The sequence below is a fragment of the Sceloporus undulatus genome, chromosome 1 (assembly GCF_019175285.1).
Source record: "Sceloporus undulatus isolate JIND9_A2432 ecotype Alabama chromosome 1, SceUnd_v1.1, whole genome shotgun sequence".
NCBI classification, from domain to species: Eukaryota; Metazoa; Chordata; class Lepidosauria; order Squamata; family Phrynosomatidae; genus Sceloporus; species Sceloporus undulatus.
This window is the reverse complement of record NC_056522.1, coordinates 139610504-139636532: the sequence shown is the minus strand read 5'-3', so window position 1 is coordinate 139636532 and position 26029 is coordinate 139610504. Positions and strand designations below refer to the sequence as shown.

Here is a 26029-nt window from a genome sequence, read left to right as displayed (position 1 = left end):
ACCTCACTTTGCATAGAGACTGCTAAGCCTCATGAGGCTTAGACAGTAAGCTCTGTGGTAAGGAGCACAATGCTCATCCAGCTATCATTGTCACCATCTGTTTCCAGCATTGAGCCATGGTTAAAACAATTTTTGGATCAATTGGTTGTCGTTTTATAAAACTTATACATCAGTATATGTAGTAACTTCTTATTGTTAACTGAATTGCTGTGTGGTTGTTTTTTTAATTCATTCATACTGTGAGCTACCTTGAACCTCATAATTGAGATAAAAAGGGATATAAATCAAATAAATATAAAGTGTTATCTTGAACTAATGCTGCAGTCTAGTTTTCCAGTTTTTATGAAAATATTTTAATAACATTGCATCGTGAAATTTCCCACTCACCCATACTTTATCCTTGACTTCTGAATAATAGGGTCCTCTTTAAAGCTTTAAGCATCCATCACTTCTGCATTGTTATGTTAAATGGTTAGAAAATGTACCACAATTTGAGTGCCAATGAAGAGAAATTATTTGAAAGATTCTATACTTTCAGTTATGAAGGTCTGAATACTTTATTCACTATATAGCAAATAATGTCTGACTGTTCACAGGAATTATTAAAAAGTTGATTTCATAATTGTAATTCTGTTTCACTAATGGTCAAATTGGATAAAGCTTTCACACATTGGTGATGAGGTCATGAACAGGTATAATAACAAGAGTGTGTTAATCAATGAAGTGTCAGTCCAGCACAACAGTAATTGTAATGATTCAGTAATAATTCAAAATTGTGAGTACAATTGGCAGTAGCATTATGAGGAACGTGGTTGATAAGATAAATTAACGAAGTTTCACTGATTAACTCTACATTTGCATGTCTGTGTATGATGCGCATGTGATAGCACAAGTGGTGATATTTATTGATGTATGTAAACTAAGTAGAAAGCTTGTTCACTTGTTCGTTATGATGAGAATGGGAGGTTTCATATACATCTCATTTCCGATAGTGTCACTAGGAGGTGTGAAGGGTGATGCTCATACCAGATAAGGCATCAGAATAAAGGTGACACACAATAGTGCCATCCTCCCACTGCGGGGTGAGAAAGGATGAGTATGCCCCTCCCTTGTGGCTTCCTGTTCAGGAGGAGGAGGTTGCAGCTGTGATGAAGCAGAAGGGCAGATTTCTCTGCAGAGGTGGAGGCCACTGCCATGGTAAAGGAGAAGGATGAGTGTGTTCCTCCCGGCTTCACTATAGTGGCAACTTCCTCCTCAGGATGTGAGAACTTGTTTGGAAGCCACTGTGTAACTACTTAAGTGCAGTGGTTAATCGTTTGTAACTGCCTGATTGAATTGCAGCCAATATTTCTGCAAATAAATATTTTATGCACAGAAATCCTATTCTCTGTGCAAAAGACCTATGTGTGAATTTTGTACAGAATATATCTCAAACTGCACATATTCTTATCTTTTCACATTTTTTCTCCTTGTGGTTTCCTATCAATAGGTAAACATGTTTGTCAACTATTTTAAAGCAATATATTTTTAAATATATATACAGTGGAGCCTCTCCTTATGCGGGGATCTGTTTCGGACACACACACACCCCCCCCCCCGCGTAAGGCAAATCCCACATAAGCACAAGTCTCATTCTTTTGAATGGGGTTTGTGCTTGCAGCAGCGTGGACCACATGCGCCATAGGCACACAGCCCATTCATTTAATTGCAGCATGGCTTCCGTGTAAAGTGGAAGCCGTGTATGGTGCACCCGTGTATGGAGCGGGTGCACTGTATATTTTACATCCATAGTCTGTCTGTCTGTCTCTGTCTGTCTATCTGTCTGTCTATCTATCTATCTATCTATCTATCTATCTATCTATCTATCTATCTATCTATATCTTACAGACCACTTGGAAAATACAGAAATTTCTGTGCTACTTCAGCGCTGTTTGAGTCAAAACCAGCTCTTCTATGTCCATTAACTGGACAGTTTAGTGTATGATACTGAGTGCCCTTTTCAGTTCTTAGGCTATTTCTTTAAATCACTAGCCTAGTCTCTGTAGTAATTGCTACCAGTTTAACCAGACATTTTCCCAGGCTAAGATTTCTTGCGTTTCCTAAGCATCCACCCACCAAAGGCTTATGGTAAGTCTTGAGAAATATTGCTACGCATGGTGCCATGTGCCAGTCCAGCAGATAAGTACTAGAATAATAATCCATCGTGCTTGAAAGAGAGAAATAATTTCTTTTTCTGGAGATGTACATTTGGACTCCTTCTGACAGTTTATTATTATTTTCTCAATTATTGTTTTTGGAGAACAGAAGGGAAAAATGTTATGCTAGCTTTGATGGAAAAGGCTCTCTCTTTTCCTCTTCCTCTATCTCTCTGGGTGCATCTAAACTGCAGAAACAATGCAGTTTGACACCACTTTAACTGTTATGGTTCCATCCTACAGAATTCTTGGATTTGTAGTTTTGTGAGGTGTCAGCTTTCTGTGGCAGAAAAGGCTAAAAACCTTGTAAAACACACCCCCGTTTCCATAGGATTGAGCAACAGCACTTATAGTTGTGTCAAAATGCATTATTTTTACAAAACGGTAAAGGAAAAGAGGGAAGGATTGAGACACAGAGGGTGTATCTACAATAAAAATAATACATTTTGATACCACTATGTCTCAATCCTTCCCTCTTTTTCTTTAGCGTTTTGTGGTTATAACAACTTATTTGTATATTGTATGTCTACCCTGAATGACATTTGGTTGATGCTGGATTAGATAAAGTATATGATTAGTGTAAATATTGGTTCTGCACATAATTATAATATTCATTATACTGTTGTTGTAATTATTAATAATTATTACAAAGTTCCCTCTAATTTGAAAATACTATGCAGGGAAAAAAGAAATATATATATAAAACACATCTAACAGTTGTATCCTCACTGCATTGCCTATCAGTCACAGCTTAAAGGAGTGGTTTAAGTTTGTCATATGTCCTCTTCTCACCTCCAGAAATTTGATGTACCACAGTTAACAGTTTCCAAGATAAATAAACAACCATAGAAACTACTTTGATTACCAACATATAGTAATATACCTGGGAAAATGCTTGTGTTACAAATTGTGTAAGGCCATACAAAGTCTGCTACACTCAGAGCGTGCATATGTAACTTTTCCTTTTTCTGCTTCCATTATTTATTTTCAGCATCCGTTGCATCAACTTGCAATGATCCTGGGACCCCACAAAACGGCAGCAGATATGGAGACAGCAGAGAGCCTGGAGACACAATCACCTTCCAGTGTGACCCAGGATATCAGCTCCAAGGGCAAGATAAAATTACTTGCGTTCAGCTGAATAATCGCTTCTTTTGGCAGCCTGATGCACCCACATGTATAGGTATTAAGATGAAAAGTTGGGCACCATTCTGGGTTTAAGCTAAAGATGCATTATAATAAAAATAATAAATAAAACTTTTATTTATATACCACTTATTTGAAAGAAACAAAGCATCTTCCAACAATTAAAATAATACAGATATACAGCAAGAGTAATAATACAAATATATACAATCCCTCCTGAAAAAGAAACTGTAAATAATAATAAAACTACACTGTCTGAATCAGATTAATCATTCAGGGTGATGCTACCCTTTGCCTTGTATGGGGGCGCCGCCATAATAATCACAGAAGCATATCTTGGAGAAAAAGGCCACAACTTTATTAATTGCAAGCAGCAATAAAACAGCATAGGGTTGGCCCATAGCATGAGGTCAGGATCTGGCACAATCGACCAACACCCCGGTTGTTCGATACCCAAGGCCTGCCACCAGGCCTGCCGTCGGGAAGACCAAGGGGCTATATACCACCGGATAGCAACCAATCGCTTATCCGTATTTCCTGCAGCCCCTTGTCACTGGGCTGCATAAAAACGTAATGGCCCCCGCAATGGCCATACGTAACCGCTCAGCGTACCTAGGTCCCTAAGCTCCAGTGCTCCGCAGCCCTGGAGACCAACCATCCCAGATCCTGGCCTATGCTGCCGCCCCTGGTTGTGACAGCAACAGCAACTCAAGGGAGGGTGGGTGGGTTGCTGAGCGCGAACTGCCCCAGACCTCTCTCTGCACAGCCTTATATAGTTTAAGTCCGGGGCGGGGCCAAGCTCATTCTCTCCTCCCCCTTCCTGGCAGCACCAATCAGCTGCCTTGGAGGACCCACTCGAGTGACCATAGAGGATTTCCCAGCCGGCTAGAGCGGCCACCCTGGAAATCCCATCTCTTGCCCTTCCAGCATCCAATCCAAGCCTCGGCCGCCCTGCACTGCATTCTGGGGCGCGCCGAGGCCCCACATTGCCAGCGCTCCTGCCAGCGGCAACGCAGCTGCCGGGTGTTCCTGGCAGCCGTTCTTTGTATGAGAAACATTACTGTACCCAAACCAGTGTGAGCTCCTTATTTGTGTTTTTAAACTCAAATCTACTTGGAAACAGCCTTGCATTCCCCAGAGTATTGCATAAAATAGCAGCATAGGGCTCAGGCTAAATTAAGTGTTAGTTCCACCTAGAGTAGATCTATTGAAATGACTACAACTGATAAGTTAAAACTACTTTAGGGCTCATTGATTTCAGTGGGACTACTCTATGTGGGGCTAACATTGGATTCATCCTATTATTTTAGTAAAACCTCAAGACCTAGGGTGAACAGATTTGCATGATTAACAATGTAGGTATCTAGTTCACCCCCAAACTGGAGCTATCATGTGTGTGTGTGGACTAACAGAAGACACCAGTGCCCTAAGTGCACCAGATTTTCCTTGTAATTCTATGTGTCTGAATGCATAAATTCCATAAGCAAATTGTGATGGGAAAATGTCGTTTATAATGGGCTGAGATGTTTAACGGGCTCATTTGTTAGATTTTTTAAAAAAGTTACATTTAGTCAAATTAATTGGTCAGCAGTTTTTCAACAACATATTTGCAATTACTATTGCTTATATAAAAAAAGCACAGATGGTATGACAGCGGCATTCCCCTTTCTAGTAAAATAGACACACAAGATTCCCCACCACTAAAAAATTTGTCAGAGCCGCTAGGACCAGCTATTTTGTTAAACAACCATTGTCCTGTGTGGGAAGAAGCTAATATTGGGCCTTTTTCTGCCTGGAATTTAAAATGGACGGAGGACATTTGCATTTCTGCTGCATCCTTGCTTGAAAAAGTTGGAGCCTTGTTTGGTTGGTATTCACTTGTCAGCAGAAGAAGCAACACTTAGGGTCAAACTAAATGGCAATTTTAATTGCTAAGTGCTTGTAATTAACATTACGTGTGTGTGTGTGTGTGTGTGTGTGTGGAGTAAGCAGCAGCCCTGAGTAGACTGAGCTGACTGCAGGAAGGTGAAGAGGAGACATTTAACTCTTGTCTTCCCTGTAATAAGGGTGATAAAAATTACCACTCAGTGTCAAAAGCTACTATTTGCATTTGAAAGGAAGTCTCCACTAGAGCCAATGGGAGCAATTAAGCATCACATTCGTTTTGGCCTTTAGGCAAGGGCTGGATACTGAAAGTCTCCCATCAGTTAGACTATTTTGTTTCCCTTTTTGTTCTTGTTGCTGTTGTTATGGTTTATTTTGGCTTAATTTGGTTATTAATAGAAATGTTGATGTATGGAGTCTTTATGGTGGAGTAGCATCAGCATATTTTACTATGAAAACTGACCTTGTGGGTTTTGCAGTCTGAAATCTTCTGTGTCTTATGTGTGTAGCACAACTGGAAGCCTCAAAGGTTCTATAAAAAACATGATAAAATGCAGTGTTCAACATTCTCAAAAAGTAATACTCTTGTAAACTGAGGATGGTTGAGATTTAATAGCTCTTCTTACTAGCATTCTGAGCATTGTCAAACAGCCATTCAGGTTTGTTTATTTTATTTTAGGGTGGTTTTTTTTCCTTAGCTGCATTTACATTTTATAACTTCCCAGAGAACAGTTTTTGTGTTTTACCTCAGGCTAAGTCATTAAAAAATGTGGGAAGATTGTGTGTCTTCACTAGAGTAAAATCTATGGAAGAGCAATGTGGTTACCATGGTTTATTTTTAAAGAAAACAACCCACCTGGGTTGATTACTATTGTTACCTTAGGAGAATTATAGGTGTTCAGTACCACTGTTAACAAGAACCCTAATTTTGAGTGCATGGTTTCAGATTTACTTGCCTACCTGCTGGCAAGGAATTATGCAATTGTTTTCCCTATTAGTGCCAAGATATTTGTATTGGATAGTATCTTTCATAATCAAGTAAAATGTTATTCTTTCCTTGTGCCAAAGCAGGGAAGTGGAATGCATTTTGTTGGAGAGTATCCAAATACATTATTGAGCTATGCTAAAGTGAACTTTTCTACAATTGTATGATGATTGAATGTTTGCTCTGTGATACTTACATCTACACCTGTACCTTGAGAGGCTATATCCACACGCAATTAATGGAAGAGATTAGGACTAACTGCACTTACGATACTCCTAAACACATTTGACAACTCTTCTTCACATTCTGCCCCATTTTAGCCAACACCAGTCTTTCCTTTTGTATACCTGTGTATAGCACATTTTATAGATGGTTCTTTCTCTTTCATCAGACTTTTAGAGAGCTGGAGGTGTTGGACAACACTGAACTTCTTTTGTTCATCATAGGTTGTTTCCAAACTTGGGACTGAATTGTGCATATTGTTATTGTTATTATTATTGTTATTATTATTATTTGAAAGGAAGAAGTTGTCAGCATGAGCTTTCATAGACTTCAGTCTACTTCCTCAGATGCTTTTGGAGGAAGTAAACTGAAGTCTACGAAAGCTCATGCTGACAACTTCTTTCTTTCAAATAAGAATAAGAATATGCACAATTCAGTCCCAAGTTTTGAAACAAACTAAGATAAACAAAAGAGGTTTCAATGTTATCCAACACCTCCAGCTCTCTAAAAGCCTGATGAAAGAGAAAGAACCATCTATAGAGTGTGTTATTACACTTTAAGTTAGTCTCAAAGGTGCTACAAGATCTCTCTATATACTGATTCTACAGACTAACACAGCTATATCTTTGAATTCTATTATTGTTAGTATTATTAGTATTACAAATAAATAAGAATTCATACATTGTATAGTGGCATTTTGTTTGGAGATTTAGATGTTCTGTGTATACATTTGTGAGGGGGGACTGTTTATGCTTGACAGTAGATATTGATACTGTATCTGTATCAGTATCTATAAAATGCCTTTATACATCTGGATTTCATTCTTCCTGGACTTGACTTGAGAATTAAATGAAAATGAGATGCCAGAAAGGATTAACAACATTGATCCCAGATTAATTTAGTGATTGTTAGGAATCATTGTGATCACTTTTCTTTTTCTCTTCCCTCCTCTGCCTTTTGTGACAGCTGCATGTGGTGGAAACCTTTCAGGCCCAGCAGGTGTTATTTTGTCACCAAACTACCCACAGCCTTATCCTCCTGGGAAGGAATGTGACTGGAGAATAAAAGTAAACCCTGATTTTGTCATTGCCTTGATATTCAAAAGGTAACATTTCTATAACCAGGACTTTCTTTTACAGCACGTGCTTGCTTTTGCTTTTTTAAAAACCATGTTTAAAATTCACATTGTTTATCAGTTCATAGCATCTCTAATTACTTTTGTCTGGCTGTGGCCTGATTTGACACATTTTGTATCATTGCTTCATGATTACATTAAAGCAAGTGATAACTTTTAAAAACCTTGCACAGTATCAAGGATACATTGATTCCTGATTCCAGTAGTGGTCAGATTCCAGCAGTGGCCATTGGTTGAATGACAGGATAGTTCAAAGGAGGCTCTGTCCCCCTTCTCTTTGGTACTGCATCTCCTCACTTAAGCAGACACTGTTTTGTAGAAGCCTAGAAGAAGACAACTGTGGAATAGAGGTCACAGATTGTGGATTTCTTTTATTGGTTATTCCTCTCTCTTGTGATTCAAGCACTGTTGCCATTCTCTATGGTTTCTTTCCAGAGTCTGGTTTTCAAAAGCATTCTCTTTGAACATAAAGGTCCACTTTAGTTAAACAGTGGAAAAACCTCAGGTCCATTGGTCTAAGCCAATGTGGAGGCTCCCTTTCTGGCTTGTACATCCAATCAGACATAAGAAGGCACTTTAAACTACAGCTATTTGCAGATAGTTAACATTGCAGGGGGGGGGGGAGAACTGTGCCGAGAACTAAGTTGTATACTTTGCAGGTATTTTTCTAGTGCAGTGTGGAATTTAACTGCATTTTGTGCATTGAACAGATAGGTGAACTTTGCAGTTTGTACTCTTTTTATGCTTGGTATCAAAGCATAAAGGATGAAACAAAGCATGGAAAAAAGGGGGTGGTATGACTTGCACTAAGTCCTGCCTGTTCTATCATTGACACAACTTGGTCAGGCCCCACCTAGAATACTGTGTCCATTTCTGAGCACCACAATTCAAAAAGGATGTTGAGAAACTGAAGTGTGCCCAAAAGAGGGTGACTAAAATGATGAAGACTCTGGAAACTATGCCCTATGAGGAACAACTTAGGGAGCTGGGGAGGCTTAGCCTGGAGAAGAGAAAGTTCAGAGATTATATGACAGCCCTGTTTAAATATTTGAAGGAATGTCATATTGAAGAGGGAGAAAGCATGTTTTCTACTGCTCCAGTGAATAGGGCCTGGAACAGGAAAAGTGATTCCACCTCAACATTAGGAGGAACTTATTGACAGTTAGGGCTGTTCAACAGGGGAACACTCTCCCTGGAAGAGTGGTGGAGTCTCCTTCTTTAGAGGTCTTTAAACAGAGGCTGGATGGCCTTCTGTCAGGGATGCTTTGATGAAGAGTTCCTGCATGGCAGGGGGTTGGACTGTATGGCCCTTGTGTTCTCTTCTAACTCTATGATTCTATGATCTAGTTCACAAAACCATGTATTTTTTTCCTAGACATAAAATCTGAATGCTGTATCCTTTCCTGCTCTAAAGTCTGTTTTCTGTGTTCACAAAGTATAGGACCTTTTTTATCATAAGTATTAGTTTCTACTATTTTGAGTTTCCCTCATTTTATTGTGCTACATCTGATAAACAAATAGTTTGGGAGCTAGACAGTCCCCTGTGTTTACAAAAGGCACTGAGCCTCATGATTTCTACAGCTCTTCTCCTGAGGCTTCATCCTGTGCTGTAGCTTTCCTTAAAATCAAATAACGTGGGGTGGGGGGGGTAGGGAGGGGTGCTTTAAACATTTTTATACAGAGAAAGGGAGGTTTGGTTTTTGGGGTTTTTTTTAAGGAATTTATACTACTTGGGAACATGGGAAGATAAGAAAAGGCCTACTGAATCAGAGCATGGATCTATCTAGTCCAATATTCTGTTCACACAGTGTCCAACCACTGCCTCTAGGAAACCACCAACAGGACATGAACACAACTGTAACTTTTTATTATGATATGCAGTATATCTGATACAGTTAGAAGAAGTTTAATATCAGCTTAAACATTATGGGCAGAATTTGATTAGGGACATAGTCATGTGTAAGTCAAACTATGCTTGCAAGGCCAAAAAGTCACCATTGAGCAGTGGTGTATTTCCATATTCTCTGGATAGCAACAAAAGCAGAGTTACACAGACAGCATGTGTTTGCCTATGCCTTCTTTTCAAGTTGTGTATTTTGCATTAAGGTTAGGCATCCTATACTTTACTTTATGATTATGCATTGCAGTTCTGCATCCTATATTTTCCATTATGGTTGTACATCATGTATTGTGCATTGTGCAGTGGCACTCAGTGACTGACATGTGTTGTACTATGTTGCTATTCTGCTTGGTGATTCCTTAGGACTGTTGTGGTGTATGTCTGCATTTAGGTATTCATGCCAAAGAGATGTTTTATTGAGGCTTATGTCTCCTTATGTCTAATCCTGGGCTTTGTAGTTTGGCACTTCAAATTATATATGAGAAGGCTTTGGTCTAGAGAATGCAGTAGAACTTTCTAACAGAATATTCTTCAATACCTTATAAAAAAAGAAATCTCAGGAATCTGGAGGATGAAGGTATGATGATTACAGTGGTAGCAAAATACTATATCTGGGTAGTGAAAATATACTGATGGCTAAAAATACAAATTTAAGATAATAGCTAAAAGCTATAGCTAAACTTATAAAGAAATGTATGCCCATCAAATGAATCATCTGGGGATTCTTATCAGATCTCTTTGGCATTCCCCAGATGCTTCGCCTGATGGATGTAATCTGATTCCTGACTTGTGAACACTCAGAAACACACACATAGTATCTGCAAATCTAGTCCAGAAAATACACAGGAGGAACAATCTCTGCCCGGCACTTTTCTATACTCTTTTTGAAATAAATGTAATTGGATTTAGCATATGCAACACCTGGAATTATTTTGCTCCTCTTTTCTTATATATCCAAAAATAACTGAGGACATTAGAAGTTTGAATGTATTCAAAATCATCCTTTAACACATATTAAGGAAGGGGCAGAAAAGCAGAAAGCAAACAAATAATAAATACATGATAGTGTGGCATTTGGAAATAAATTTCAGAATAATAAGTTAAATTTTACAATATATCAGTATTTCAGGATGTAGGATAAAAGGAGCCTTTAAGACACATCACAAATATTAAAAAAGATAAATAGTGATGGAACACTGATGTCATTAACATTTTCTTTTTTCCCCCCAAACAGAGACATTTTATTTTCTTGGTCTTCTTTTTCAGTTTCAACATGGAACCCAGTTATGATTTTTTGCATATTTATGAAGGAGAAGATTCCAACAGCCCTCTAATTGGCAGTTTTCAAGGCTCCCAGGCACCTGAAAGAATAGAGAGTAGTGGCAATAGCCTTTTTCTGGCATTTCGTAGTGATGCTTCCGTTGGCATGTCAGGATTTGCCATTGAATATAAAGGTAAATTTAATATAATATGTATAATCACATAAAATGAAAACACAGTCAACTTTCCTTCTTTGTTTATAGCTGACATATAATCAAAGACTGTTTTGATGACAAAACTAGTGATAAATATATACAGTTGGTTTCATTTACTTCAGAATCCTCTGTGGTTTTAGAATACCTGTGGTGTCACTCCCTCATGCATGCCACCCTTCTGTAACAAGATCATCAGGATGGCCATCATCACAAGAGTTATTCACATTATATCCAAATATCATCATCAATCATCATCATTATCATTTGTAGTCAGATCTTTTGGATTGTGTGATTGTATTTTGCAAGTTTGTGGTGGAAAGGTATTTACACAAACTACAAAACATGTCCATACAGCTTCTATTGAAATTCTTTCCTACCAGTTAGTAAAAACCAGAAGGGAAAACTGGGGTACAAATAAAAAAAATGATAACAATAAAATCTTCATTTTGTTTACTCCTCACTGTTTTGATTCCATTTCTCTAGTTTCTAATTCAGAACTAGTTTATACGTTTCTGTAATTAGGTTTGGCAATTGTTTGCCTTGCTTTCAGTGGGGAGTCAGCCAATTGTCCACAGCAGTGACTTTGTCATTCTGATGGCATGGATGTTTCAATGGCAGATTGGATGATTAGCACTAGAGTTACTGAGGGAACTGAAATATTTAAGCAAAATAATGGCTGAAACATTGATCAGAACAGGGATTGCAGTTAAAAACAACAACAACAGAAGACTACAATTGGGAAGGGCAGCTAGAAAAGATTTTAAAGTGCAAAGTTATAAAACTGAACACCAAAGTTAGTATCATCCAGGCCATTGTATCTCCCATCACCATGTATGCGTGTGAGAGCTGAACAGTCCGCAGTCAGTCCAAGAAAGCAGATAGACCTGAATTAAACTCATTTGACATGTGCTGGAGAAGAGCTGAAAATACTATGGATGGCCAAAAAGGCAAACAAATGAGTCTTAGAACATCAAACTTGAACTCTTCCTGGAAGCCAAGATAACTAAATTGAGCCAGTTATACTTTGGTTATATCATGAGAAGGCAGGACTCACTAGAAAAGATAATAATGCTACGAAAGGTGGAAGTCAGTAGAAAGAGAGAAAGACCATATACCAGATGGATAGACTCAGTGACGGAGGCCACAGCTCTGAGCCTGCAGGTCCTGAGCAGAGTGGTTGAGGATAGAGGAACTTGGAGGTGTCTTATTCACAGGGTAGCCATGAGCCAACGTTGACTTGAAGTCAGTTGACACACACACATACATTTCAGATTGATGGGGCCCTCTTTCAAACCAATTACAAAACATAGCCTTCTGGTAAATTTTACACTAATTTAATTGGAGACTCAACAAGAAATGTTCATACATTCTATTATATTTCCACAGTATCTACAATTACAGTTAGACTGAACAAAAGATATTCAAATGTTGTTGCATATAATCACTGAGCTTTAATTATTAAACAGGCAGAACAAATCAGCTCATTGGGGTCAGAAATGTCATATAGGTCAGTGAAGCAGAATCTTCAAGGTGTTATTGTGCTATAGTTCTCATTATTCCTGGCAGTGGCTATCCTGGGTTAAGCTGATGGAGTTAAACTTCTGAAAGCTCAAAGTTCCCTAATCCAGATAGAAACTAATGAAGAAGTTAGGTATAGGACAGGAAAGCACTGCATTAAGAAAAGGATCTGATTTGAGTGCAGTGAATCACAAAGCTAACTTCAAGATATTTAATATCAAACAGAGCAAATAGTAGTAGAGGCAGAAAGAAGCATGGGCCACTCATCTGTTCTAAACTCCCATCTTCCCTGTCTGTAGATTCATCTAAGCTCCCTATATATTTTAAGTTCCTCATCTTTTCTAAGCTCCCATTTCCTTCTCTTCCTGTAGATTCCTGTACCTACAAACTATCTGGGCATTCATTACACAAGCACTATTTTATTTCTGAGCTGCAGAGATTGTGAATCAAATTAAACTATCTGTTTATACTTACTGCTTACTTTTTGATGGAATACATTTTTGATACCTTGGTTGGAATCAAGACTTGCCATTCTGTGGATGGAAGGGCTCCTCTCTTTGATATGAGGGGCCAACAAATAGCAGTTAAATCCAGTAGATGTTCCCACCAGTGGAAATGGGAAGGTTTTCTTTGGTTTCCCTTTCCTTTTGCAGCATTTTGTACCATCTTCCATATTGTTTTTCATATATTTTAATATTAACTTAAGGTGCGGGGGGACTGAAATTTTGGAAATATGTACGCTTCAGTAAAGAATGCTTCCTTTAAGTTTGTTTATATGGTTCATTCCTACATCATTTTTGTGCTAACTTAAAGGGGGGGGTGTGTGCTGTTGTTGAAGGAATTTCTGAAATGGAATGTCTCAGACAAGTTAAATAGAAAAAAAACAGTGTATGTCTATCTAATACACACCAATTGCACACAGTTTGGGTATAGGTTATATCAAGACTGATTTGCATACATGTTGTTCATTTCTCAAAGAGATATAAAATGAGAATCTTTCTATTTTATCAGAAAGTCGACCCTGGCCAGTAAGAAAATATGCATTTGCATAATATCTTTTGCATTATTTCTCTATAAATTTATAGTGAACACACAGATTTCTCTTGTCTCATTGGCTCTTTTTCTTTGCTCAGATTTGCATCTAAATTATAAAGGCTTTTTCCCCTCTCTGCAGGAAAGATGCTAGACCTGTTTCTTTGTAATCCCCCCTCCCAGTTGTCCCAATATACATGAGCAATGTAAGCAAAGAAAGGAAGTGGAAGGGAACAAAGCCAAAGCATCTGTGCTTCAAATAATTGCTTTATCAGTATAACATTGAAAAAATAATCTAAAGAAATGTTTCTTTATAGTTTTATTTAAATATGATGCAAAACCCTTGAAACATGCTTAAAGTTACCTGAATGGTACCTTGTTATACAAATTCACTTTAGCTGAAATCTGTTGGGCAGATGAATATGTAACTTACAGTTATGCATTTGTTACTGCTATGTATTGGTGACCCTTATGTAGCCTCTAAACTAGGGGCTAAACTAAACTATGGTCTACATAGGGAATGTTGGAAAGCATGCAAATCCAAGTAGATAAATAGATACCACTTCTGTGTGAAGGTAACAGTGTTTGGTGCAGTCATGCTGGCCACATGACCACCAGAGCAGTCCTTGGATAACACTGGCTCTTTGGCTTAGAAACAGAGATGAGCACCACTCCCTACAGTTAGTTACAATTAGACATTCATGTCAAGGGACTACCTTTACCGTTACACATGGACTGTGAAAGTCACTGAAACCTCACTTAGCATTACACAGCCACTGGGATCAATGTGGGTCCATTCCCCTTTTGATTGAGAAATGCTTGCCTGACAGCAGTCTTGCTTCATCCTGTTGCACAGGAGATCCCTTATGAGAGGGAGTGAGAACATCAGGCAGCCACTTGTTGATCAACAAGAGAATGGACTCCCATCAATCTCAGTGGCTATTTAACAATAAGTGGGGTTTCAGTGACATTCACAGTGTGTGTGTGTGTGTGTGTGTGTGTGTGTGTGTGTATGTGTGTGATCTGGCTGGAATCCACTACACAGTAACATATTACAGTGCTACATAGTATGTAAAGGTCATCCAGGATTCTGCTGCACATCTTTCCTCTTTCCTTGCTTCAATTTGCAAACTCACAGTTCAGGTACCAAAGTAGCTTGCGTAGCTTCCATATTTCTATGGAGTTTATCACACGCGAGGGCTCCTGTCGCCCAAACGTCACCAAACTGCGATGGGAACCTCCTGTTTTCATCATGGAAGCATCAGCGTAGTTGTTAGAAAAAAGGCGCTTTTTAAATAACAGATCAAATCAATAATAATAATAAAGTTTATTTTTATTTCCCACCTCTCCCAAGGATCGAGGCGGGATTGCATCAATCAAAATGATACAATAATACAAAATACAATCATTAAAGCACTAATACTGAATTAAGTGACATTCCTATTAGTTCTCTAAAATAACAATTCATCAATTCAATTAAAAAGGTCCCTTTTCCTAACAATTACGAGAACGCTTCCATGACGAAAACGGAAATGTTCCTCTTTAACAGCGCCAGGCACAATCCCACCAGGTGACATTTGGGTGACAAGAGCATGACGGGAGCCCTTGCATGTGATAAACTATCCCTCACCTTCTTCTCAGAAGAATCGTGCAAGTCATGCATTACCATTCTGTGCTGCATTTTGAAGCCACTGGGACAGTGTGAGAAACAGTTTTTGTGTGCATTGGGTCCCTGTTGGTCTGTTGGGCAGACAAATGGCAGGATTGCTTCAGACACCCAACTTTTAATTTTAATAGTACTTTTAATGGTAGTGGTCTCATTAGTAAAGATCCCTTCCTATCTTTTTGTGCCAACACTCCCCCAGCCATAGAAGGAAGATGCAAGATAACTATTGAATTCAAATGTGCCCCATATTTTTGTTGAAAATCAACCCAGTTGGCAATGAATCACATTAAATGTGGGATTGGTGAAACTCGAAATACATGACTCAGAAGAAGAGACATAAGCCCATGCCAGAATAATGTCTGTGGCAAGTTTATCATGGTCTAGTTGGAATGCAAGCAGATTTGGCTCTTGGCCTTACTCCCTCAAGTTTATAAAAGAGAAAAGCCTATCAGATACATTGCCTACACCTCAAACTTACTGGTTAATTGTTGGTGGGCAATGACAGCAAAACTTTACCAAAATATTGCCTCGGCATACATACCTGTGTTCCCTTACTCCTAGACCCAACATCATGCCAGATGTGACACAAAGAAATAGTCATATCAAGTAAGCAATGATGTGGAGTAGGTGAAAAAAATGCTATTGCAAAAAGTCAGTCAGTAATGATCCCTCAAAATCCTGCTCATCTCCACACCAGATGACTTGCATAAGCCCATACTACTGTGAAAGGAAGGTGAGTAGGCTTCGCCATACTGAAGCAAAGGGGGCTTCTAAAATGATATCTTGATCTTACATATGCCCATGGAACATCTCCTGTCATGAGACTAGGAAGTACCATGAGACCGCAAAATCTCACAAGACTTCAAAATGGAATTCCAAGGGGTTGGTGTAATGTCATCTCTGGGTTGAATGCTGGAAGAACAGTCCTTTCCTCTTCACATGCATTTTCACGTTGCCAGTATTTGAGGAAGTGATAATAGTAATGTGGTGGAAAGCAATTATTATTATATCAGCCTAATTCCTACATTTTATTCTTTGAGTGCTTGTGGAGTGGTGTCCCTGAACTGAATTGTTTCTCTTTTTAATCAGAAAAACCACGAGAAGCATGTTTTGACCCTGGCAACATAATGAATGGAACAAGAATTGGAGCAGACTTTAAACTTGGATCAAGTATCACTTATCAGTGTGATTCTGGATACAAAATTATTGACCCTTCCACTATCACTTGTGTGATCGGTGTTGATGGAAAACCTGCATGGAACAGAGTTTTACCATCTTGTAATGGTATGTACTGGATCTGAAAAGATTATTTTTCTTTTTTTTTGCCTCAGCATGTTTCAAAATTTTATTCAAAATGCAGTTGAAAGACTCCTTGAACATTTATATGGTTCATAGTTCCCATTTCCTGATATGTTAGCTAGTACAAGAGGGACAGCTATTGTAGGAACAGTTAAGCTGCAATGGGAATTTGGAACTGGGACTGGCAGGAAACTGAGAGAAGTGATGGCAGAGATGGCTTTGTGAAATTTTCCCAAGGTCTTGGATGGCAAAATTTATTGAAGTTTTCAGTGTACACACAACCTGCAGCAAAATCCTTCTGGTCAGCAACCAGTAGAAACCAGGAATCTTCTTTACACAGTTATATCTACAGATGTGCAAAAATACACAAGATTTGCTTTTGTGGAACCTTAAGCAACCTGGAGCCCTGGTGGCATAGTGGTTTAATGCCAGTACTGTGGCCAAAACATTGTGAGTTTTAATCCAGCAATGTTCCAAGTTGACCCAACCTTCCATCCTTTCATAGGATGCAAAATGAGTATGCAAAATGAGTACCCAGCTTGTTGAGGGCAATTGGATAACACATTGTAAATTGCTTAGAGAGTGCTTACCGCTATAAAGTGTATAGAAATGTAAGTGCTATTACTATTGCTATTAACCATGAACAAGACCACATTTATAATCTAGTATTTCCAAAGTTTGAGATGCCATTTATAAAAGAACAGAAACAGAATAATATAAAGGCTAAGTTCCAACTCATATGTGCAGCTCTACAGGTACAGTTCCACATCTTCATATGGCCCAGCAGTTGCCAAGCCTTGGGAGTGGCCTCAGCTGCTGTCACTTCTCAGTTGGGAAGGACACTCAGCCATAAAGGATCGGGAGGTCTCAACTCAATTGCAGGGGGGGGGGTGGCATTAGGTGAGCTCCTTAGGAATGGACTACAGCCACTTTTTCTTTCCTAAGGAGCTCAGAACATCCAGATTTTAATGTGCTTAATTGCCTTCCTCACAATTAGGCAAAGTTGGGATCTTTCTTCTGGTAGGAAGGAGCAGCACCAGCCCATGCTGGAGCATCACAGCTGCTGGGCAATGGGAATTTTTTTTTGGGGGGGGGGGAGTTGACAAGAGAATACCCTTCTCTATGCACTTGATACACTCCATACTCAAAGGGGTCCCTATGTAGACACAAATCACCGAATGTGCCCAAATGTGACAAAAATCTGTTTCATGAAAAGAATGGGGTCTCATTTTTCGGAATAAATAGTACAGCTATCCTTTTTCTTTTTAATAAGAGAACACAACCCAATTTCTTACAGGTGGCAGATAACTTCATTGTGTGATTTATTTATGTTTTGATTGGTCATTTCATATAGAAAAAGTTGAAAATCGGGTCTAGCAGTCTCCAGAATAGGAATAAATTACTTCACAAAAGTAATATATGAAATATGGAGCTAATTTGCAATTCTTGAACTATGATTATTCTTGATATTTTTTCAATGAAAGGTTTTGGATTTTGAATGAGTTGACATTTAAAGTGCAAAGGGAAATGCACTACCAATTTTATCCAGTCAGATTTCCTCAGAAGTTTGAAAGGTGCTTTGAACCAGTCGAGGTTTCCATGAATAGACAGGACTGATTTTCTTTGACTCCCTGTTCTTCAGCAGGTACTGTGGATGCACAAACACAGAGATATACAGCAATGTGCTCCAGAGACTTAGATTTATCCAGGGAAGGCAGGGCAAAAATAGCTCTCCCCTTACTTGCTTCCCACTCATAAACATAACTTTTCAGCAGGAGAGTGACACAACCAGGTTCAGTTCAGGAATTGAGCCTTGTCTAGATGAAAGATATCTGACAAATGATAGATATCTCTAGACATCTATTGCTAAGATAGATATCTATTGCTAAGAGTTCTAAATACTCTAAAAGCTTCAGATCCCATCTGAACTTGGAAACCAATATTGGTTAGGATGGAAGACCATCGAGGAATACTAGGTGCAGTAAGTTTTATTTCCCAGAAGAGACCTGGCAAACCACCCCAGACTATTGCTTGCCTCAGAAAACCCTATGAAATCTATGGGGATCACCATAAATTGACAAGTAACTTGAAGAAACATACACACACCACTAACAACTATATTTCTGTGCTTCAGACAAGTGAATTAAAAGCTTAGATTAAAAAAAACTTTCTTATTTTCAATCTGACTAAGTGGTGTTCTGCAATAAATACTGTTGTCTTGATTTGCATATATAACTGTGAAGATAGGCATATCTTTCTAGTCATATATGTATAGCTCAGTAGTCATTTCTAAGTCAGTTTTGAAAGCAGATTAGTAAACAAATCTGTAGAAGAAGTATTGATGGAATAGTACATTTTTGGAAACCTTGCTTGAATCAGAAAGATAGTCACGTCATGGTATGGGACATATTACAAACCTTTATAGAGACTAATTAGGAATTTGAAGGATGTGTAGATAATCTTGGATCCAAATAACTGCAACTGGGATCTCCTCTGTAAAAAACACTTCCAAAGGCCTCTCCAGTATGGCATTAGCACACATTATACATATTGCCACAGCAATCCTACTGCATATAAATTGCTGTCTGGCACACCATTATGTGTCAGGATGTTACTTTCACAGTTATGACAGTAGTGTGAACTGTGTTGTAGATTTCAGCTTAAATGATTATTTTCTTAGTGCTGTTGGAGAAAAATCTAGGAGTGTTTTTACCACCTTCTCCATGCACAAAGCCTTTTGTGATCTCAAATCCCTTAGGATACAATGAGTTTCAGCTTTTGAGGACAAAAAAAATATGCACATTCGTTCAAAGACAAGTTCTTCATACAAACAAGAGTTTGTATTTTTATTTTTGCAGGGCAATGGGAACAAAATGAAGCTAAGTGGTGCCCAATTAAGCCATTTGTGCAGCTGTAATTCTGAACAGCCGTAGGTCTATGTTTCATTAAAAAAAAAAATTAATAGTATGTAGGAGCCAGATCTGTGTTTTGAAAGAGGTCAAGGAAGTAGCCCTGTAGGGATATTTAATTTTTTCCATGACATCTCATTGATCTCTGTCACCCTCATTGCTGATATCTGCTGGAGATATAAGTAGTTCTGTTTGAACAACAGCAGCAGCAACACCAATAATAGCAGTAGCCTGGATGTAAACAGTAGGGAATTCACTCACAGATCCTCCAGTATTTCATCTCATTTGGCCCCAAGTGGTGTCTTTTGATTGTCCTCTGAGAGGCTGTGATATATTTAGTCATACCTTCCCCCCCATACTTTCCTTATATATACAGATAAGCAGTCTACCAAGCAGCAATGCCATCATTATATGTTGTATGCAACCTCCCAGCACCTCATGTGAAGAGGTAAAACTAGAGGGAGCAGGAGGAAGCATAATTGAGTTTTAGGGTTTGCCACTGAAATATTACCCTCTGCAAGGATCTCCTCTCTTGATAAAGAGCAAAGATGCAGCTAGTCTTGCATGGTGCCAACTTTTACCAGACAGGTACAGCTGTGCATTACACAAAAAGAACATGTTAGAATTAGCTGCACTGTGTAATTAGTCCTTAACATGTGACAGTGAGAAGTATCCTGGATATGGACATTCAATTCTTTATTATTAAAGTTAATAATTATTGACATGACCATCTTCCTCAAATCTAACTAATCTATTTTAAAAACAAAGAACAACATATAAACTAAATGTCACCATCACATCTTGTGGTAAATAACTCCATAAATTAATTATAAATTATATGAGGAAATTATTTACTTTGTTTACTATGATACTTCTGTCAATTAAGTTCAGTGGATGACTCTGTTTTGAAAGATGGGGAAAGACAGAGAGAGAGAGAGAGAGAGAGAGAGAGAGAGAGAGAGGTCCACTTTCAAATTCTGAACATGTGCCTTATAGTCATTTCTTTTTAAGTAAAGTTATCTAGCATCTTAGTATTTCCTAACAGAATAACTGTTTTAATTGGATGATCATTTTGATTGCCTTGTTGAGAACTGATGACCAGAAGTATGCATAACATGCTAAATGTGCAAATCTTTGCATTTATAAGATTTGTTTGTTGTTGTTGCTGTTTTTGTGGTTGTGCACCTTCCCAGTCATTTCCAACCTATGGTGACCCTAATGTGTTTTCTTGGCAATATTTATTCAAATGGGGGTTTGCCATTGTTTTCCTGTAAGACAGAGAGTGTGACTTGGCCAAGGTCAACCATGATGTTTCCTTGGCTTAATGTGGATCTGAACCCTGGTCTTAGTCTTAGCCCAGCATTCAAGCCACTGTTATCACACTGGCTCACCCATTTACATTACAGCACTGTGTTTTATTTCAAGACTCTTTTCAAATCATTCTAACCTTGAATTTTTATTTTTGCTACTACATCGCACTCACTGAAGTTTTCAGTGAGCTTCCTACTGTGACCTCAAGATCTCTTTCTTGAGTAGTGACAGCCAATTTAGACCCCATCAAAGGCTGTATGTCTATTTCAAGTGCATCACTTTGCACTTATGTTGCATCTCATCTGCCATTCTATTACTTAGTCACCCATGGTTATGAAATATACTTCTAGAGCTCTTCAGTCTGTTTGAGATTGTAGCATCATGAATAATAAAGTGTCATCTGCAAACTAGGCTACTTCACTAGGCATTCTTGATTGTATATCAATTAAAAGTAAGTACTGGTTTCAAAACAAGGTCTTGGCAGATTCCAGTCTTTGAATACCCGACATTGTGAAAACAACCCTTGTTGATCCCTACCCTTTGATTCCTTTTTCTCCCTCCACTTTTTCTCAGCACAAATCTACTGCCTTATTTCCTGATTTCTAACTTTTATCAGGAGTCATTGGAATGGGGTTAATATTTATTCATAAAGGAAATGTGCTCACGCTTTCAAGTTCCAGATCCAAACTACTTCCTTTATTGTTACAACCTCAAACATAATTTTTTTCATTACTGTATTACATTATATGTGTTTGCCTAAATGGATTAATTTTACTTTTGACACTGTGTTCAGATCATAACATATCCTTTCTTATATCCCTCTTCTCATTTTCTGATATATTCCTTCCTATGACTACCACTCTTCCAGTTACACCATTTTTAACCATCTAAAGTTCTATAGTTGCAAACACATTAATAGTTTAGTGGCATCATTTTCTTTACCCTCACACACCAGGATTATTTTTAAAGCTTGTCCTGTGTGAGTTCTGGGATGTTTTGTGATGCCAATGAAAATTCTGATATATTGCTGTGAATTCTTATGTTTTGCTAAGTTTTGGGTATTATATGTATCCTATATACAAAATTACTCAGTTTCTAAAGGAATGTTTGCATATGCAGACTAGAAATATAATTCCTTGCTTGTGTCATCCCATGTACTGCTGTGAAATCACACATTTTGCTGAATCCTATGTATTATATATGCCCTATGTACAAAATTACCCAGTTTCCAAAGGAGTGTTTGTGTGTGCAGACTAGGGATATAAATCCTTGCTTGTGTTACGCTTGAGCAAGAATGTGCACAAGAATGAGAAAATGCATTTTCTCCTTGTTCCCTATTCAATGTCTTTGCTGTTGTTGGTGAGATTTTTCACACCTATGAAAACAGATTTTGCACACATTGCACAACTTGTGCAAAGTTCATTGCTACGTCATGATTTATGTCCTTTAGCATGGACTTTAAAAATTAGAAGCATTGGATGGGGTTCTGCCTTTCGATTATCCATCCAGTTCTCTTTTTGCTTTGTTTCAGACAGGAACAAAACATTCACTTTTCAATGAAACATTTTGTGAGAATTGTTAGACCAGAGAGGGGGGAGGTACACTTTGTTTTGTTCTCAGGCTGGAGGCAAGATATAACAAGGGCGTCAGTGATTCTCTGCATGACATCATGACAGCCAGTCTTGTCAAGAACAAGTCACTTTGAGTTTGTTTGTCTGTTTGTTTTTGCAAATACTGTACCATAACCAACACCAGTTCTATGCCAGGAACTATACTGATTGCTACTCTACACTGAACTGTCTTAAAATGTCTACACCAAATCCTTTCATCCTTGCTTCTCATAACATTGTAAATCTCTACTTGGCCCCCCTTTGTCATGTCACCAAAAGTGGTCTGTGTAACATCAGCACTAAACAATTTACTGGTGCCAGAGTTTGGCAGTAACTAGTAATCTATAATTCATTCTTCTTCTAGCAATGAAGGTATAACTACTTTGTTGTTGCTGTTGTTGTTATGTGCCTTCAAGTAGTTTCCAACTTATGGTGACTTATGGTGAAGTTATCATAGGGTTTTCTTGGCAGGTATCTTCATCTGAGGCTGAGAGTGGATGATTGTGCAAGGTCACCCAATGGGTTTTATAGCCAAGTGGGGAATCGAAGGCTGGCCTCCAGAATCTTAGTCCAATGCTTAACATACGACACCACATTGGCCTCAGTATAACTCCATGGCCATATAACTTAACAGGGTATAGTTTCACTCTTTTTTGCAGCATAACATTTTTAAATGCTTTTATTGGAGAGTAGCTTCTCTAAATGGTGGAGGAGTACCATATGTGGGTGTTGAGTCAGCCTTAGGTGGAAGGGAGTCTTTGTTTTGTTTTTTACCACAGAGGCCAACAGCTTGTTTCATTCAGATTTTGTAAATAAGTAGGCGCAACTTTCCCCGCCGGATTGGGGCCTCAGAGCGGCAGCCGCTGAAGCCCCGATCCGCCGCTTTCCAGGCTGCGGGGAAGCAGCAAAAGGCCCCTTCCCTGCAGCCTGGAAAGGGGTGTCCTTGGGGCTTCAAGCCCCAAGGACACCCCGCGGTGGCAGGAAGAAGGAGAAAGGGGCCATTTGGCCCCTTTCTCCTTTGGTCCGCTGGGCGCAGCCATCTGAAGGCTGCACCCAGCGGACCAAACCAGGATTTAGTGTGCTGGACTGAATTTGGGCAAACAGAAATCAGTTTTTATTGACAGGTACTTGAGGATGGGGTGTTTAGAGATCTGGACATTTGAAATGAACAAAGTAGATTTTCTTACTACAAGTGGGACCACTAGGGCTCAGAGACTGCAATCCTACACTCTTAACTGCAGTCAATATGGAGCTTACCTCTGAACAGACACGATACAGATTGTTATGAATCAATCCTGGAGAGCTCCCACTGGGAATCACTTTAAAACAAGCTTTTTAGAGGGAAGACTAAGGAACTCAACCATTCTACATTTGATTTCACCTGGGCACCTTAACCTTCATGGGGCTGGGGCATTTTTGATAGTGGACCCTGTACTTTGCAGTGTTCTATTAATGGTAGTTTGTGTGAACATTCCACTTAGATGTTATTTGTTTTTGTTGTTATTATTGATGGTTGGGTCACTGAGTGATTTATATTAACTGCTTTAAAAAACACCTCTTATAACAATGTATTATGTTATGTTGGATGTAGTGGATATTGTTTTATTGACCTGCTAGATGGTGCAGGAGAGGACTGACAAATAGCTTGGAAGTAATGTGAAAAGCCAGCATGCTGTATTGGATTGAGTCTTGCACTAGGAGACTGGGATACTAGAGTTCAACTTCTTGTTGAGCCATGAAAACTCAATGGATGGGATGACCATAGCCAGGTCACACACTCTCAGCTGAAGAGCAAGGCAAGGACAAACCATCTATGAACAAATTCTGCCATGAAAACCCTGTTGTAGGGTCATCTTAGGATTGTCATAAGTCATAAATAACCGGGAGACACACAACAACAACAGTGTGAAGAGGGGCTCAGATAAGAGTGGGAATTTATGAAAATAATTACCTTTCTCTCTCCACATTTTCTAATCCGATAAGCCCTCACTGGGTTAAAAAGCTTTGGACAGCAGAGGAAGAACCCAAGCTTAAATGTGTTTTATTTTATTATTTTTAATGTCAAGATCTTTTAGAAAATTAAAAGATTAACACTGAATTATATCAATGTTTCATTGCTAATTAGAATATGAATTTTTGACTGTCATATAAATGCAACGTAACCCAATTTTTGCCTTTTAAAATCCCATTGATTCCAATGACCCTAATAACCATATGGTCAAATCTTGTTCAAATCTTTTGTTTTGAAATTGATGGGATTTACAGATGATTAAAACTGCCTGGACTGTGTATTAAAAAAAATTCTCAAGCCTTTTGACTCTGAGAAAATTTGAGTTGATCATATTGAAATTATCCTTATTTGCAGATGACAGCTGATGGATGTCTTGGTATACTGGAGCTGAAATCACAGCATTGAAGTTATTTGCTCTATGTCAGAAATCTATCTTTTAATTTGTCGTCCCCTTTCTCAGAATAATCATGTGGAAACAATTAGTAATGCAAACCATCCTTCTTTGTGCATGATCAGTCATGAATTTAAATACATCATTTTGTAATTTTTGCTTTCATTTTATCTTTATTTCACATATTAATTACACACAATATAAAATGATTTTGTGTAGTTTTAATGTGGTGATTTTTATAAAAATAATTTTGTATTGTTAGGATTTAATGGATTCTTTTTAGAACCTTGGGTTCTATTTTGAGGAGGCACATAAATGAAATGAAATTTTAAAATAATAAAATAAAATACTCCTTCCTTGGGGAAAAAGCCCAGCCAGGGGGAGGCTCGGATCAATTGCTGTATTGACTTGTGTATAAGTCGACCCAGGTTTTTTGGGTCATTTTTTCTGACCTAAATTTCTTGACTTGTACATGAGTATATACGGTTCCCATACCTTCGATCAAACATTGATCAGAATGGGGACTGCAGTCAGGAAACAAGAAGACTAAGAATAGGGAAGGCTGCCATGAAAGAACTAGAAAAAATCCTAAAGAACAAAGATTCACATCTGAGCATGAAAGTTAGTCATACAAGCCATTGTATTTTCCATCACTATGTATGGATGCGAGAGCTGGACAGTTAAATAAGTGGATAGGAAAAAAATCAATTCATTTGAGAGGTGGTGCTGGAGAAGAGTATTGAGGATACTGTGGCCAGCCAAAACAAACAAACACACAAACAAACAAACAAACAAACAAATGGGCCCTAGAACAGTCAAACTTGAAATCTGCTTGGAAGCCAAGATGATTAAACTGAGGTTGTCATACTTTGGCCACATCATGAGAAAACATCACTCATTAGAAAAGACAATTATGCTTGGAAACATGGAAGGAAATAGAAAGAGAGGAAAGCTGCATGCTAGATGGATGGACTTTATTAAGGAGGTCACGAATATGAGTTTGCAGGAACTAAACAGTGTAGGGGAGGGCAGGCAGTCTTGGAGATGTCTCATCCACAGAGTTGCCATGAGTCAAGACTGACTCAAAGGCAGTTAACAACAACAAGAAGAATGCATCTAGTGCTTTTACTACCAGTATATTCTCAATAAATATTAGGGATGCAATTGTAGTCACACTTTCTGGAGAGAAGGTCCATTGAGTACACTGGAGGTTATTTTGGAGTAAAATATATGTATGATTGTTCTATGAATAAACTATATGTGAAGAATTATGTATTTTTATTACATAATACAATAATATCCAAAATTCACAAAATGGAACTACCTTTATTGGGCCAAAC

The 26029-nt window shown here is 38.4% G+C and overlaps 1 protein-coding gene across 2 annotated transcripts in view; it reads left to right on the top strand.

The window, feature by feature from the left end:
* CSMD1 (CUB and Sushi multiple domains 1) overlaps positions 1-26029 on the top strand; it is a 1231469-nt gene that overhangs the window by 1012041 nt on the left and 193399 nt on the right. For both annotated transcript variants that reach the window (XM_042480556.1, XM_042480547.1), the window contains exons 27-30: positions 3187-3378; positions 7399-7537; positions 10734-10921; positions 16248-16442. In XM_042480556.1, coding sequence (XP_042336490.1) covers positions 3187-3378; positions 7399-7537; positions 10734-10921; positions 16248-16442 — 714 coding nt within the window. The remainder of the gene's footprint in view (positions 1-3186; positions 3379-7398; positions 7538-10733; positions 10922-16247; positions 16443-26029) is intronic.